Source organism: Acanthaster planci, linkage group LG01 (genome assembly GCF_054643075.1).
Source record: "Acanthaster planci isolate LZ-2023a linkage group LG01, COTS_SCS, whole genome shotgun sequence".
Classification (NCBI taxonomy): Eukaryota; Metazoa; Echinodermata; class Asteroidea; order Valvatida; family Acanthasteridae; genus Acanthaster; species Acanthaster planci.
The window spans coordinates 32426378-32443161 of NC_141777.1; the positions used below are offsets into that span (position 1 = coordinate 32426378).

The window sequence follows — 16784 nt, forward strand, 5'->3', positions numbered from 1 at the left end:
GAAATAGTATATCCAATGGTTGGTTTGCCGGTTTGCTTTTGCTTAACCAAACAAGGCTTTTCATTTTCGCTCACCGCTGTCTCCGTCATCTTCTCCTAGTATCCCAGCTGTCAAGGCACTGATATTGGATAGGATGTTGGTGCCCCTCTCAGAGTAATGGAAGACATCCCCCAGGATGGTACCCAGCTGAGTGGTGGCCCCTTTCTCTTTGCTCAAGAGTTTCAGCATGTGGTTGATTATGGCCGATTTGCCTACACCAGAATCGCCTGAAAAGGAAAACGTTAAAATAGAGACAACTCTGAAGAAAGTAACACCGCTTTTCTCATGTTTCTATTCAGTAAAGAACTGACTGTAGGAATTTTTTAGCATCTGTTGGTTGAATTATGATATGTATTAAGTGCTACTTAATAATACTTAATAATGGTACAAATGTGTTTATGTACTATCTGGTACCATGACACACAGAACAATTTACAATGCACTAGGGAGGAAAAATGTATTCAAAATCCAGGGTATATATTTTTGTTACTTTTGATTTTCCATTAGTGACTAAGTTCTCTGTGGCAACTTCCATGAGGAACCAAAACTTCATGCTCCTGTTTACAACAGCTGTGTCTGAATTACTTGGCTACGGCTCAAAATAATCCACACGCCCATGGAAGTCACTAGTTAGCGGCATCATACATTTGCCATAGAATCATGAATTATTTCCAGCCGTAGATAAGTAATTCGGACAGGGCCTAATTCGAGGGTCCCTTTAGTGGGGCTGTTCAGCATAAAAACAATAGACCCAAATAAAACACGCATGCTTAGCAATGTCAACTGGTGCTTACTGCATTGCTTGTGCCAGCTGACTTTTTCCTTTAAGCATGTAAGCCTGCTATACTTAGCATGTAAGCCTGCTAAGCAATTCCTGAAAATGAGCCCAGATGCCTTATCTATTGAGATCAGAGAGTTCCCAACCTGTGAGCAAGACTGGGTGTCTGTTGACCAGAAGCAACCCGGCCAGGAAGGAGTAGCGGACGGTATCCACCGTGGGCACCAGCTCGTTATCCTCCCGCGTGGCTTTCTTGCTCATCTGGGTGGTCAGCCCCATCTGTTCCCCCAGGGACACGTGACTGACCCCCTTGTCAATCAGGGACTTGGTGGACGGCACCAGCTCGTCCCAGGGCACAAACTTGCCGCTCTCGGCGCTGACGAAATAGTGGAAGATGGTGCGGCTACCAGAGGGCAAACGCACACCTGTCAGGGCAAGAATGTGTCAAACAAGACTGTGGGATGATCTCTTAACAAGTTCCTGCCAGGGATTCCGGATCCGGACACGTATGCTTTATATGCGTGGCCGGGGTATCCCAACTCGGACATAGGGGAAAGGGCCTTGTAAGAAAAGACCGTACTCGGAACAAAAGACCAGGCTGCTGGGCATTACTGACATTTTTTCACTCAAAAGTGGAGATAATTCAGCCTTGCTTTGAAACAATATACCACGGTTTGAGGCATTTAAAGCAAGCCGATTACCACCGGGGACAAAAGCGCTCCACCACCGCAGCAATGAGCCACACAGCACCGCTACATGCTAATCTGGCCCCTATTGAAAAGAGGTCAGCAGTGCACTGAGCCAGGTTCGTAAACAAAAGAAACTTGTATAACACCGCACAATCTGGGCTCTTTTTACAAGGCTGCAGGCCTGGCTGAAATACTCGTCAGGCGTCAATAGATTTTGTCTGTCAGGCTAGAGTGGACAAAAGACAATCCTTCATGTGTTTGTAATTGTCCCGCAAATGAAGATAGGAATTTTTAAAGAATTTTGAAAACAGAAAAAAATGATAATTATCCTGGACCAGCATCATCAACATTAATAACTGCCCCCGGCAGCAAGTGGTTAAAGGATCAGATTGTTAAAGTCCTTTTCAGAATATGGGGAGGGACCTCTTCTCATTAGCTTTAACTTTTGATCCGAAAGGGACAATGAACAAGAGAACCTGGCACCTTCCTTGCCAAATAAACTTCTATTTCATCATACCTAACACCATAATTTGACAATTCACATAGTTTTCAAAGTTTCAAAATATGATGGACGCCTGCAGCCATGGTGCCATTAAGGGATGCCCTGAATTTCTAGGCGACAAACATCAATGCGTACCAAACAGGCAATGAACAAGAGAAATCTGTCTAAACACTATTAGTCCGTAACTGCACCATGCTGACGTGGCGTACAGTCTGGTGACTAATCTTGACAGAAATTCTGTAAATACCAAAAGGCAGTGCCACCCTGGAACTCAGACTTCAAAAGTAAGTATGAGCCATGTTCTTCCCTGGGTTGTTAAGATATTGACAGAAAGAGGTGCAATTGCAAATAACTAACAGATAATCAAATTCTGGTATAACTTCGCAGGTAATAACATACCCAGAGGTGGCTCTGTGTCAAACATATCATGCACAAAGGTGTCAAACTCGTAGGCAATGTTGAGGTCAGGGACTTCCACCTTCTTTCCCTTAGCTCCACCCCCTCCCCCCGGCATCCGAGGGGCTACTGAGATGCCACCATCGTCTTCACTGTCATCTTCCCTCTTCAGGTTGCCACCCACAGACCAGGTATAACAGAAGACAAAGATCTTGCCGAGTAAGGTCAGTAACTGATCTGGGTACTTTACCAAGTACCATTCCTTTGAGCTGAAATGTGACAAAAGAAAGAGTTTAACCATTGAATGGAGCTGATGAACAGAGTCAAACTGGATCTTGTCTTTACATGGACAATTCTGAGGAAGTTACTCAAAGCCTGCAGGCAATACTGATTAAAGTTTAACTTTATGGATGGCTATTTCTGGTTATAAAACCAAGGATGCCTTGACGCTGTTGCTCAAAAGTCTGAGGAAACCTGTTGAGAGGAGACAATGAGAAGCAGTTACAGTTTTAGAGGTGAAAGGAGAACGCCAAAAGCATGTTCTGGGTGAAACCCAAGGACTCAAGTGCAGCCTGAAAATCCAATTCACATGTCTGTCTGCCTGAGTGGGATTTGAACCCGAGCCAAAGAGGTGAAAGGCAATACTACTATGACAATCTGGCTCACCCTTAACACACCACATTACTAAAACCAATTCTGCCAAAGACACAGCTGATGCTCACTCCTTCAACAGAGTTTTTATAATGACTAATTGATTTCTCCTTCTTCAAAGAGCACAACTCAGGGTTATCAGAGAAGCTACTAAACTGCTGACCTGTGTTTAGATTGCTGTCTCAGCTTCTCCTTGCGTTCTTTTTCTTTCTCCTTCTCTTTCTTCTTCTCTTCCCTTCTTGATCCTCGTCTTCCGTTGGAGCGAGAAGCGGGGCGACCTGAGCTGTCGGCACTCGCTGGACGCTCTTCATCTGTAGAATGCACAGCAAGCCATTATTGGTGGTGTAACAAAGCTGTTTTAAAAATTATTTCTGGGTTCCACTGTTTTAACTTGTTTCCTGACTTAGATGTGGTTGTTTTCCTGCAATATTATGCAGGAAACTGCAATCTTGTAAGCATGTGCACATTGCCTAACGGATTTCAAATTTTACAAAAAGCCTGAAATCCTTCAACAATTCTTGCAACCTTACTAGGAGTCCTGGAATTTGTGTCACATGTGTGGGGAGGGTAGCAATGTACAAAGCAAGGCCAAAATGTCCTGGAATAAAATGTACTGACACGGTCAATTTTGCTCTGCCGTTATCAGCTTTTGATCAGACATTATACCAAGGTCACATCAAATCAAACTCCTGTGATTTTGACTTTGGGAATTCTATGTCAGACTTGACCACACCTGCACACCAAAAAAGGTTGGGATATGGCTGACGTCCAATTACAATTTCTGGCTCTGGAATAGGACCCTCAGCCATGCCTACTTCTTGCTACTCCACTAAACTTGAACTCTTCAGAATTGATTTAAACCTCCTCAGTTTGTTGACATTACAAAAACTCCCTCCAGCCCCCTCCACTTCCCTTTCTCCTCAGATTGGGTCTCTTCTTTTGCACTGACCTGGGTTGCCATAGCCCCCGTTCTTGCCCAGGAAATCCAGGAAAGCATGCAGCAGATGGCACAGCATGGCCACAATGCTCATGTCGGTGGCTGCTACGATCTGATAAGCCGAGTAGAGTCGCATAAACTCTAACCCCTTGTCCACGCTCTTCTCAAAAAGTTCGTGGAGGTGGCGTTTGCCGCTCTCAGGAATCTAATGCCATTATGGGAACAGAAATGTCCGTGATAGAATGAACAGCCACACTTTGGAGAGGTTTTGGCAAGAATTGATCGGTACATCTCAAAAAGGTGACAAATATCTGTGTGACTGTATTGGACTAATAAAGGGAAACTGTTCCCCATTTCAGTGAGAGGTAAATTTTTCCAAATTTGAACTCATCTGGTACTTTATTAATGTAAAGATGCTGTAAACACTTATTCCACCAAATCACACAGTTTTGATCTGCAAGGCACTGGTAATGATGAATTTATGTGGCCAAATGGGATATATTCAACATCAATCTTTAAGCAGTCAAAATTAGCTATTCTCAGCAGACAGTTTAGATTCTTAAACCATATCATAACTGGTCCACTCCTTTGCTACCAAGTCAGAGGGCATGTCCAAATTAGTGCAAAAAAGACCGACATTTAAATTTAATACACAAAAGATGTTTCATCTTGACCACAATCTTACGTCTCTGGGGAGTTTGGACAGCCACGTCCTGACATATGGCCTCCAACCTAAATCCACTGGGTCCTACACAGAAAAGACAAGAAAACGTAAGCCAAATTCTTAAGGTGATTCACTCATTAATTTAGCTATTAAAGTTTGTTGTAACATATCAAATTCAATGAAATTAAGAACAGGTAAAATGAATGTTTGAGAACCAAAAGCTGCAATTACAGCTTTAACCACTTTCTTGTAATGAACGCCCCAAAAACTAATATAAGAAATTGTGATTTAGTCCGTGACCAATCAATGACAAGGCATGGCACAAGTTAATTTACAAGGAACAAGAGATTGCCAAAAAATTTAAGAGAAAGCTTTTGTCACAGTTCATGTGAATACGTGTAGTTGGTTATTTAAATCAAGACTCTACAGTACCGAAGTGAATCTGCCACTTGCACAATTATGTGTGTAAAAGGCATTAGTGTTAGAACCAGTGCGTGAACCAACACGCGTGCTTATTCATTTTGTTTACATTACACTTCCTGGTTCAAATGACGTCACACTTTGGTACTCTATAAGACTTGTGATTCACTGCTGATTGATTAGTACCACCTTGACAGTAACTCTTCTCACACAAGGATTAGTGTTTTCAATCAAAATGATGGCATATTTTCTTTTTTTAACCACTTCCTGCTGGGGACTCTGGAATGAAGGTCACCTGTCAACTTAGAGTAATGCCTAAAGATTACTTCGTGTGGCTATAAACGACAGTTAAATGAAATGATGGATTTTTGACGGATTTTGAAAACGGAAAAAATGATAGTCATGCCGGCCCAGCATCATCAACATTGAAAAATGCCCCGGCATGAAGTGGTTAAGCCTAATCAAACTGTATCACAGACACAATTATCAGCCATATTCTGCGGTTCCAAATAATCATCAGGTGTACTCTTCCACACATGTCCACACAACTCTTCCAAAACACTAAAATAAGTACATTTGTTTCACATAACAGTGGGGAAATGAACTTTGTGATTTACAAATGAACTGTGAACCACTCACCAAGTACACCATAGCACATCTACTGATGGTGGCGGGGCTGGCCTGGGACAGATTGTCCACCTCAAAGAGAAGCCTCATCCCCGGGGTGAGGCCCACCCTCTCCCCGTTGGCCAGGCACAGCAGCCGGCTGTCATCCAGCACCGTGTTCAGGTTCTCCACCCACAGCGTGTCCACGGGCCCGTCCAGCACCAGCCACTGCCAGTCCTGGGGGATCTCATCGCCCCCCTGGCCGGCCGGGGTCCTGTCGCTGCTCTCCTCCAGGAGCTTGTGCTCATCGGCCAGCCCACTGTCCTGGGGATTGTGGGAGTCGGCGGCCAGGGACTGGGGGGTTCTGGGAGTTGTTAACTGCAGGTAGATAAAGAGGCGGTCGAGACTATGGATAAGTTTGATCATACGGTAAAAGACGAACTTTTTTCGAATAACATTTAATCCAAAATATTTTCTAACAAGTCTACGCAAGTTTGTAAAGCAAAAAATCTATTTTTTGGAACCACTAAATAGCTGCTACTACTTCAACATATGTTTAAATAGATTTGCAGTCTGCAACACTAATGATTAAACAAACACAGCAGTAAAATGCATTGTCCTACAACAGCTTTACCCAGGACTTTGAGGCAAAATATTAATATAAGATAGTCATCAGAAAAAAATGTAAAAAGAACATGAAATTTTATCAAGAATAGCCATGATCGCACCGTGATTAGAAAGGTACTTCCATCTCTCTTGACAAAGTTTCAAATGTCACCTGCCCTACATCATGCAGATCAATAGCCATGATCGGACCATGATTAGAGAGGTATTTCCACCTCTCTTGACAAAGTTTCAAATTTCACCTGCCCTACATCATGCAGATCAATAGCCATGATCACACCATGATTAGAGAGGTATTTCCATCTCTCTTGACGAAGTTTCAAATGTCACCTGCCCTACATCATGCAGATCAATAGCCATGATCACACCATGATTAGAGAGGTATTTCCATCTCTCTTGACGAAGTTTCAAATGTCACCTGCCCTACATCATGCGGATCAATAGCCATGATCGGACCATGATTAGAGAGGTACTTCCATCTCTCTTGACAAAGTTTTATATGTCATCTGCCCTACATCATGCCGATCAATAGCCATGATCACACCATGATTAGAGAGGTATATGTACTTCCATCTCTCTTGACAAAGTTTCAAATTTCACCTGCCCTACATCATGCAGATCAATAGCCATGATCACACCATGATTAGAGAGGTATTTCCATCTCTCTTGACGAAGTTTCAAATGTCACCTGCCCTACATCATGCAGATCAATAGCCATGATCGGACCATGATTAGAGAGGTACTTCCATCTCTCTTGACAAAGTTTCAAATTTCACCTGCCCTACATCATGCAGATCAATAGCCATGATCACACCATGATTAGAGAGGTACTTCCATCTCTCTTGACAAAGTTTTAACTGTCACCTGCCCTACATCATGCAGATCAATAGCCATGATCGGACCATGATTAGAGAGGTACTTCCATCTCTCTTGACAAAGTTTCAAATTTCACCTGCCCTACATCATGCAGATCAATAGCCATGATCACACCATGATTAGAGAGGTATTTCCATCTTTCTTGACAAAGTTTTAAATGTCACCTGCCCTACATCATGCAGATCAATAGCCATGATCACACCATGATTAGAGAGGTATTTCCATCTCTCTTGACAAAGTTTCAAATGTCACCTGCCCTACATCATGCAGATTAGTTGTATCATTTGTTGCTTGATTGAATGAGTATGCTTCAGAGAACTAAATCCATCCTAATTCCAGGAGTCCTTGGCTGACAAATATATACCAAAGAGAAGCAGGGAAGCTTAGATAGTGACCCTACCTGTGAGCTTGGTCTTTCTCCCCTAGGTGTGACGCTCCCCATGGTGGTGGACCTGTCTTGGTCTTCCCCTCCCTGGCTTATCTCGGCGGCTTCCTTGGCAAAGCGCCGGACGGCGGAAGCCAGCAAGCCATCGGTCCACTCCAGGGTGTTTGGGTTGGTCTGGCCGTACAGCTCGCCCATCTTGACACACTTGGGGTTGATGGCAAACGTCTCCACCCGGCCCTTCTTGCCGTAGGTTTTCTAAGATGTGGGAAGTTGGAAGGGAAGAAAATGTCAGAGAGGAGTCAGACAGACAAATCTGGTGAATATGACAGTTTGATGATTACTGTTCACATTTTGGGCACACTTAAGTTTGCAGGTGAGTTAGTTAAAAATTAGGCAAAAACAGAAGTGAAGCTTTTAGCATGACACAGATTTAACAAGTTTTGTAGTGACACTCACTGTAACCCCAACAATATTCTGAAATTGTGCAAAGCATGACCTGGACTTAAGACATCTTATGGAAGGTCTGATCCAAACAACCTTTTTCTATAGAGAGTCTGAACTTTGGGGTTACTTCACCAAATATGAAGCAATCCTCAGTACCTCTCCTTACTGATGTAATGAACTGCACATTCTTCTTGTGAATATATTCCATACTATTAAAACCAAATCTTGGTTAATCCTAACTGTCCTCAATTTTATCCTCCAATTTCAAGGTGAGGTTTCCTACACCCCAGGAGGTTAGGGTTAATGTAAGAAAAAAAAGTGTTCTCCACTACGTGATCTGATGCCACAAAATGAGTCTTAGATTATTCTGTTTTTGTTGGTTTAAGAAAGCTGTATCTGTTTTGATGTCACACCCAATTTGGCATCCTTATAAAAATGGACATTACATGGCTGAAAAATACTGAACGCTTCTACGGATTTACGTTGTGCAAAATTCAATTAACGACGTTCAGCTCAGAAGTAATTTAAGTGACAAGCAGCTGATTTTAATAGGTTGGGTCATTCACAAAATAAAGGAGTTTGTGAGAAATTGCTCAAGTTCTCTCCTTACTATAATCTGCAGCCCAGACTGGTCTGCCTCTCCTATGTGTATGGTAGGTAGCAGCACTAAGGCCCTCTGTAAGATGGTACGGACAGCTGACTTCCCCCCTCCTGTTGGACCGACCAACATGACGCCATGCCTCACCAGGATCTGGCTGTGAAGCTGCTTGACCTTGTCAATCTGGCCGGGCCAGTGTTGGAGCCCTAAGTCGCGGATCGCCATGGAAATCGCTTTCTGAAAATTGAATAGACAAATGCTTGTGTCACTGTGACCAACAGTCCCATTCAATGCAGTCAGTCATCCAGTCTAATGCTGTCTATCTCCCCTGAGCTGAAGTGCGCCCTCACCGGCGAAAGAAAGACAGATGGTACTAAGTTTTCCAACCAGGTTCTTGCACTCATTCAGCGAGCATACAAAGACCACACATTCTAGACTAAAATCGCTGCGTGTACTCAGCGTGCTCTGCACCCATGGGGTGCGTGAGTACCAAAGGACTGTCAATTTCATTTCAAAACACGCCCTCTTTTGTTCCTGCTCCGAACGGATAGAATGAACGTCTCACTCAGCAACTGCCAAGAAAGTGTTTTTTCCAACTCTGGACTTCATCTCTCTCATGGTTTATAGTTCTCAGCTGTAGCTGGACTGCAGTGGAATCCATTACAAGACCTTGTAAGTTCATCAAGCACCCATCACAAGCCATCCAGTCTTGAGCCAACTCACAAGCTAGAGAGTTGTCAAAGGACTTGCAAAGGGCTCAACTACAACACTCACTTGTATGAATTCAGCCCCCTGAGTTGAGAAATTTATTTTGGTTCTCAAAGGAAACATCTGCAGCTTATTATGGAGCTCAAGATGACTGTTATTTACAGAAACGATGCCAACATTTAGGGGAAAAAATGACAAACTGGGGTTGTGTTAAAGAACAAGTTAAGGTTGACAAAAAACTGCATTAGCTATAGCAGGGAACTGCACAGAAGTGTATTTCACAGCCTGAAGCATGCTAATCCTTGTATACATGTATACGCATTGAAATTCATGTAGTTGCATCAATGTTTTAAGCTGAATTCTACCTCTGCAGTTAGCATTTTTCTTCTAGGTGATTGCTAATACGGTTTCTGTGGTGGACAGGGGCTGCGTATTAGGCAAAAGGTTCCATATGGGCCAGGACCAATCAGATTTGTTTCAGTTTTTTTCCCTGAAACTTGAGCTGTCAGACAAGCTCAGGCTGATCATTTCTTTTCATCCAATCTACAGGTGTTAGAAATGATTACCTCCAGGGCTCCCGAGTCAGGAGCTGGTGGACTGATACCAGGGAAGAGGTCTGCCAGGATACTCTCAAACAGCGGCACGTCCTCCGCCAGGAACTTGGGTAGGTTAGCATCCCGCAGGGAATGGATGAGAATAAAGGCCTCCTGCTCCTCAGACAGGGCAACGTGCTGTTGTCTGCAAAGAGACGGGAATGTCAGGGTATATGGGGAGACATCCAGATCGAGGTTTGGTAGTTGATAACGTAGGCTTCTGCAGCTCCAACTGTTAACACCATGGCCAGCATATTGGCCTAGATAGAGCTCATGAACCCTGATTACCAATAGACTTTTTTCACAAGTCAGACATACTGAATTGAAGGCAAGGTTATCTTTCATTTTGAAAACATGCGAGTAAAAAGGAAAGCAAGGAAATTTAAGTTCATTACAAATTCATGCTAGTTCATACTGATGAACACTTCAAATTCTATGATCATTTATATCCAATATATTCAAGAATGGATCTATGTACCATCCTTGATGTAGTGTGCTGTGTACATTACCAAGACTGACTTCTCTAATATGGAATATTTGATAAGATTTGATAAGAAATTTGGTCAATGAAAACACGGTTCTAAAAACTAGCAGTAGATACTAACTCTGACTGCATCTGTCGCTTCTTCTGTCCGGCCATGACCAAGACTGACTTGATGGCACGCATGCCAAAGTCATAATGGTCCTATGGGAGTAAAGAAAAAATTGACAAGATTCATAAGAGTCACATTTCATGTTAATGTAACTGCTACATGTACATTGCCTGAGAAGGTTCATGGGGGTTTCAAGGTGGGTTGAGAGATGTAGGATCCAATTTCATGGAAGTGATGACGGTGAGATACGGTTGCTAAGCACAATCATATGCTGAGCAAAAGGGTCATACTAGAAATCTGGGGTCCAATTTTTCATGTTCCCTGTCAGCCCTGAAATGTGATTTTGTACAAAGTTTAGAGCACACTCTTTTATTTCCAAGAGGAATTAAATAATGCAAATTACCTGCCAAACAAATAAAAATGGTTCGAAATCAACTTTAATGATATTTCCATGTGTAATTTCACAGTCAAGTTGTGACTTTATAGAAAAACTCACAATTTAGTCGACTCGAGCACAAAAGGTGGCCACAACAGAGAAAAAACCTGTTTTTCCATCAATAAATTGATGTATCTTTGAGTCTTTGAGTATTACATGCTGTAACTTCATATATTGCCTCAAACCCAAGTATCATGTATACACCTCACAGCTTAAACCCTGGGGGTAAGATAAACCCTTCCTGACCTGCTGTGACAGCTGCTTGCTGGCCAGCTGGTACAGATTCACAATCTTATTGGACAGGGACTTGGCCGAGGTGAAACCCTCCGAGAACAGCATGATCTCGGCGATCAAGGCGTAGTCTGGCACCATCATGGACACAGGACGGAACAGAGACTTCAGATTGTCAGGCAATTCAACACGCCCGGCATAGCTGAGATACAAGATATAATTGGATACAACTCTGTAAGATGAAACATATCCTTTATCTTCTGGTGGGTACATTTTCAAGCAAATAACTAAATAGCAGGAAAAAAATGGCATCAGCTAAATCATAAAGCCGTTGCAATTTTCCTTTTAATGCTAAGAAATATTCTCTTGGTTCAATACTGACGTTTCATCAGATATGGATCAACTCTAACAGCAAAATTTCATCAACATGTGCAACTTACCCAGGATTCATTGTGATGAAAACACCACATGTGCTGTTGAGCCGAATGTCTCTACCCTCAAAGACAAACCTGAAAAAATTTGACAAAAACCTTCTCTTCAATTACGCTAACCCAAACGCTTTTGAATAAAATTTAAATATAAAACTCGTACACTTGCTCTAATCAAATGAGTTAAGAGTGGGGTATATCCCAGCATAAGTTTTAAAAGGGGAGGTATTAAGCGGCACATACTAGCAAATTACAACCCAGCTAAAACTTTTTTAAGAAGATGAAAAGACATGTGACAAGTTACAATTTTTTGAAAGAGGGAGGTAGTGAGTGGCATCTAAATAGTAATGCTTTTTAAAAGATGAAATGGTGGATTGTAGCTCAAACCATCCACCCTTATACCTGAGAGCATTCTGATCCTTAGCAGTCTTGATGCTATGCAGCTGTTGGGCGATCACAGAGAGCACCTCCAGGTCTATACGATTGAACTCATCAAAGCAACACCAGCTGCCAGACTGTGCCTGACCCGAGAAGAACTTGCCCATCATCTGCAAACAAGACGATGAAAACTTTGGCCATCGTTCGTTTTTTATCTTGGCAATAACTTTCCTAACTTCACTGGCTGAGGGGTAGCAAAACTCTTTGAGGTAAAGGCATTTCATAAATTCGTAATTTAGAGTAGGAAGCAGAACTGAACAATTGGAATTTGAACAAAATTAACATGGAAAACTGCAGGATCAGAGACTTCAGATTGTCAGGCAATTCAACACACCCAGTATAGCTGAGATACAAGATATAATTGGGTACAACTCTGTTAGCTGAAACATATCCTTTATCTTCTGGTGGGTACATTTTCAAGCAAATAACTAAATCGCAGGAAAAAAATGTCAACTTAATCATAAAGCCGTTACAATTTTCCTCTTAATGCTAAAAAAATATTCTGTTGGGTCAATACTGACGTTTCATCAGATATGGATCAACTCTAACAGCAAATTTCATCAACATTTGCAACTTATCCAGGATTTGAGGTAAAGGCATTTCATAACTTCGTAATTTAAAGTAGGAAGCAGAACTGGGATTTGAACAAAATTAACACGGAAAACTGCAATTTAGCTCTTACTAACCATAGACATTTTCTTTTAAATCTTGAAGAATTTACCTTGTAGTCTAAGCCCTCTGAGCAGTTGAACACCAGACACTGTTTGCCTACAGCCTTGGCCAGATCCTTCACTGTCTCAGTCTTGCCTGTGCCAGCCGGCCCAGCCGGGGAACCACCCAGATGCAGGTACAGGGCACCGGTCAGGGTCAGATAGCAGCGGTCAGTCAGGGGAGTAATGACCAGACGGCTGGAGCAGCCGAGGTATTCGTAGCCGTACTGGAAGGAAGCGTTGGCCTGCTGCACCATGCACGTATTATGCTGTTCGTCCCATTCATAGCGCAGTTGCCTGGGGAATACGGCAGGGTAGATGCGTTAAAATGGACGTGGACAGCAATTCTAGGCAGAGTGTTAAGGAAAAGTGTTGTATGAGGAGTCTGAGTATCAAGTAAATCTTCTTGTCTTTGGGGACAAAAAAACGAAACCATCAATACTAAGCAAATTCAAGTGATAACCATCCGTCAAGCATCGGTTGATTTTGCCAGGTGCCAGGTACCCAGGATGTATTGACCTATCACCATCCACGAGCATTATCCAATCACAGTGTCCGTTGTACATCATGTGATATTCCAAACCTTGGACAAATAGAAGCATCCAGACACAAATGATCTGTGCATTTGTTTGGCCTGTTCACTGATATGAAATCTACCACTGCATATCTCTTTAACTGAATACAAACTGAATGCTGTTGCTCAGAAATGCGAGCTACTCTGGAAGCGTACGAAGATGCAGCAAGCACTACAAGAACACATATGTTTATTGTACTGATAGGTGATGGCACGTATCACGCATCGCAAACACAAGTACTGCTTCAGAGGCTTGTGCTCCAAGTTGTCGAGAGGGGGCGGCGTTGCTAACTCCCAAACGGCGATAGATCATGTCTGTGCACAGGTTACCATGGACAATGGTTGCAGCTTGGACTTGTCCATTGTTGTGTGTGTGTCTGGCACTCACATGAAAGCCTCACGAACCTTCAACTTATAACTGGTCCTGAGCAGTGCGTGGCACGGTGCACAGCAACCGATGCACACATGTGGTTTGCTAGCCCCATGGGATATCATTGTTATTACAAGTGCTGAAAACCATCAAATCAAAACAAGGAAAGCACTACCACATCAAAATGTATTTCCGAGAAAACTGTGAAAAAAAGGGTATTAGTAGAGCCTGATGGAGGACATCTTAAAACAATTCAACAAAAACTGGAATGGAGAAAGGCAAACAGTACAAGAAAAAGGTTGAAAGAATGGAAAACATAGACAAAAAAATCCCAGACAGACACATCAGCTTGTAAAAGCAGACGGTGGCTCACACAGGGAAATCTGGGATTTGATCAAGAATTTATACCTCGTCCAATCAAAGTCGTCGCTGCGACGCACCTTCTCCTCAATCAGGCGGTTCAGGATGTCTCTGGCATGCACCACAATGGTGATAAGTGCCTCTACGCTGTGTCGCTGGTAGGAGCTTAGGGGCTTGGTGACCATACCAGCCAGGGTGTTCAGACGGAATACCAGCTTGTCTCTGGTCTCAATCAGGGAGGAGCCGGAATTGGTGGACTCCAGGCTTGCGACTACGTCACGGTTGAACATGATTTGCACCTTTTGGGTGCAGTAAAAAACGGGATGTGAAGATATTGCCAGAAATGTATTACAGGTTTACAAGTATTTTACTTGAGCTAAATGCCCATCTAGAGTGACACAGAAGATGATGGCACACATGATTGAGACCTGTGCCTTGTGTGGTTTGTGCAGATTCTGACGAAAACAGGGTGTACTATGTGGCAAATGAGCTTACATCAGTGCACGCATGCTGTATGTCCCCCGCATTGGAGGTCTCATGAGCAGTCTCTAAGCTTCATCTGCTATTCTTGTACCAAGCTAACATCTCAACTCAATCATCCATCTACTTACCACAGTCAGAACCACTTGACCCGGGTGACTCAAGACCCAATCCTGGAGGTTACGGCCCCATCGGTGAACACACTCTTTGAAGTTTCTAAAGAAGTTTAAAAACCATGTGAAGGTTGTCAAAGGTCACAGATCAACAGAATCTTTGTAGGTGCACCATGTACAATCTCCTTTAAGAAGTCTGGTTCTAAAAAGAACTGGGTAAACCTCAAGTTTTGAACAGAATGACTTGTACATCTTGGGAGACTGCACGTGGTGATACTCCAGTCCTTTTGTTTGGTGACAAATGTTTGTCCTTTACATGCCATGTCCAAGTGAGATGATGGTGTGTAATCTCATACATGCTTGGTCCCCAGGATAAACCTGCTATCGTCTATCACCATGCATTCAAACTGTCTCTTCCCTTAAAAGTTACACCATGGAAACAGCTGTAGGAACATTCTTTGAGTTTGATTCAGGTCACTAACAGCCTTGCCAAGTTCAAAATTCCATATTTCTGTTAAAGTAACGGAGTAATGGTGCTCCCAGCGACATTTTTCCCACTTTCCAGAATTAATCATTCAGATGTTGAGAACTGAGCATCTATTTTTTTGAAACTTTGCAAGCTTTTTTTTTTTTCAATCCCAAAGTATATGAAACCAATACCATCCCTGAAAAATTCACCATTAGTAACTGGTATTGGTAAGCAAGCACATGCAAGTAGGAAAAAAACACCAATTTTTAAGGCAATTTGTTTATCATGACAGTTTGCAATGCTTCAACATGGTATAAGCCAGAGCAGGAGTTTTCTTAACTTATAAATCTAATTTGACAATGCAATGCAAAATGATCCCGAGATGTAAGTTTGGGTATGGAAATGTTTTTATGCATCGGAACTGGAATATTGGTATGAAACATTGAAAGACTACAGTTAATATGAAATGGCGGTAGAGGTTGACATGCTGTATCAAGGAGTGCTTTCAAAGTTTGCTGCTCAAACATTCAAGATAACCTCTCATCATCTGATAAAATTTGTCTCCATAGGGTCACCCCTTCGTTACATTCATTTTAAATTCAACATTGAATTCTGGAAGTACAAACTAATTGGCAATCGGTTTGGAAACTACTTTGCCCAAATGTTTTGATCAGAACCAAACCCAATGAATACATCTGGTTCTGACTGTAATGACAAGACCGAAATATTTTATGTAAAGTTGAAGCAGTGTACATGCAACTCATGCAATTGTAAATAACAAAACAATATATAAAGTAAAAACTGACATAGCTAGATTGCAATGTTAGCATAATTAATTACCGTCAATTTGTTATCTGTATAAGTCCTTCTAAAAGTGAATATTATCATACAATCGTCTGACATTTTCACAGTGAAGAAGTTTGCAGATCAGGGTTTAAGCTTATACCAGTCTTGGGAATTTTCCAGTTGTTTTGAGGAGATGCAGGAATGTATAAAATATTTTCACATATGTGATCTGCTCAAATGAACTGAGGTCAAAAAGACAGCATGTTTGTATTTTGCTGACGACAAATCAGAACCAATGGGTGGCAGGAGGTCTAGCAGATTTCATGAACATGGTCCAACACATTACCCCTTCTTTTCAAATCCTTTTGCTTTCGAAATCCCCATTTTTCCATCTGGGATATCAATCTATTTCTTGACCTTTAAAATTACACAAACTCAAACCCTGACTCTTTCACAAATTCCAACAGAATTACGACAGATCAAAACGTTGATCAGGAATATTTTCCTCTTTGCTCTTGTCTTACTGGGGCAGGTCACACAATTTTGGAAGAAAAAAAAAGCAAAATAATCAGTTCATCACAGGTCACTTGAAAAACTTCAGTGTGCGAATCTTGTTTGCTGGTATGTGTGAATTCCAATAGAAATGGAATGATTTTTCTTATAAATGTTCTGCTTATGAGTATGTAATGACACCTGCTGAGTCTTCTTTGCTAGAGAAGACAAATGAATTAGTATGGCTGTGTGCAAAATAGCTTTGTACTAATAGAAACAAACACAGGACATAACAAAAACAGCATCGTTATCAGTGCTTGCAATATTCCAAAACGGGTAAAAATAAAAAGTGGAACGTAGGTCAGTATCAACAATTTCTATGCCCATTTTGTTA

The 16784-nt window shown here is 42.1% G+C and overlaps 1 protein-coding gene across 4 annotated transcripts in view; it reads right to left on the reverse strand.

The window, feature by feature from the left end:
- Nucleotides 1-16784, reverse strand: part of LOC110979333 (dynein axonemal heavy chain 6-like) — an 86454-nt gene that overhangs the window by 39637 nt on the left and 30033 nt on the right. For all 4 annotated transcript variants that reach the window (XM_087135992.1, XM_022235037.2, XM_022235036.2 and 1 more), the window contains 17 exons: nt 14662-14746; nt 14099-14349; nt 12758-13043; nt 12001-12146; nt 11611-11679; nt 11186-11372; nt 10516-10595; nt 9884-10055; nt 8622-8846; nt 7583-7822; nt 5716-6060; nt 4678-4740; nt 4005-4197; nt 3219-3366; nt 2408-2673; nt 964-1242; nt 75-266 (listed from right to left, as the gene is read on the reverse strand). In XM_087135992.1, coding sequence (XP_086992118.1) covers nt 75-266; nt 964-1242; nt 2408-2673; nt 3219-3366; nt 4005-4197; nt 4678-4740; nt 5716-6060; nt 7583-7822; nt 8622-8846; nt 9884-10055; nt 10516-10595; nt 11186-11372; nt 11611-11679; nt 12001-12146; nt 12758-13043; nt 14099-14349; nt 14662-14746 — 3227 coding nt within the window. The remainder of the gene's footprint in view (nt 1-74; nt 267-963; nt 1243-2407; nt 2674-3218; nt 3367-4004; nt 4198-4677; nt 4741-5715; nt 6061-7582; nt 7823-8621; nt 8847-9883; nt 10056-10515; nt 10596-11185; nt 11373-11610; nt 11680-12000; nt 12147-12757; nt 13044-14098; nt 14350-14661; nt 14747-16784) is intronic.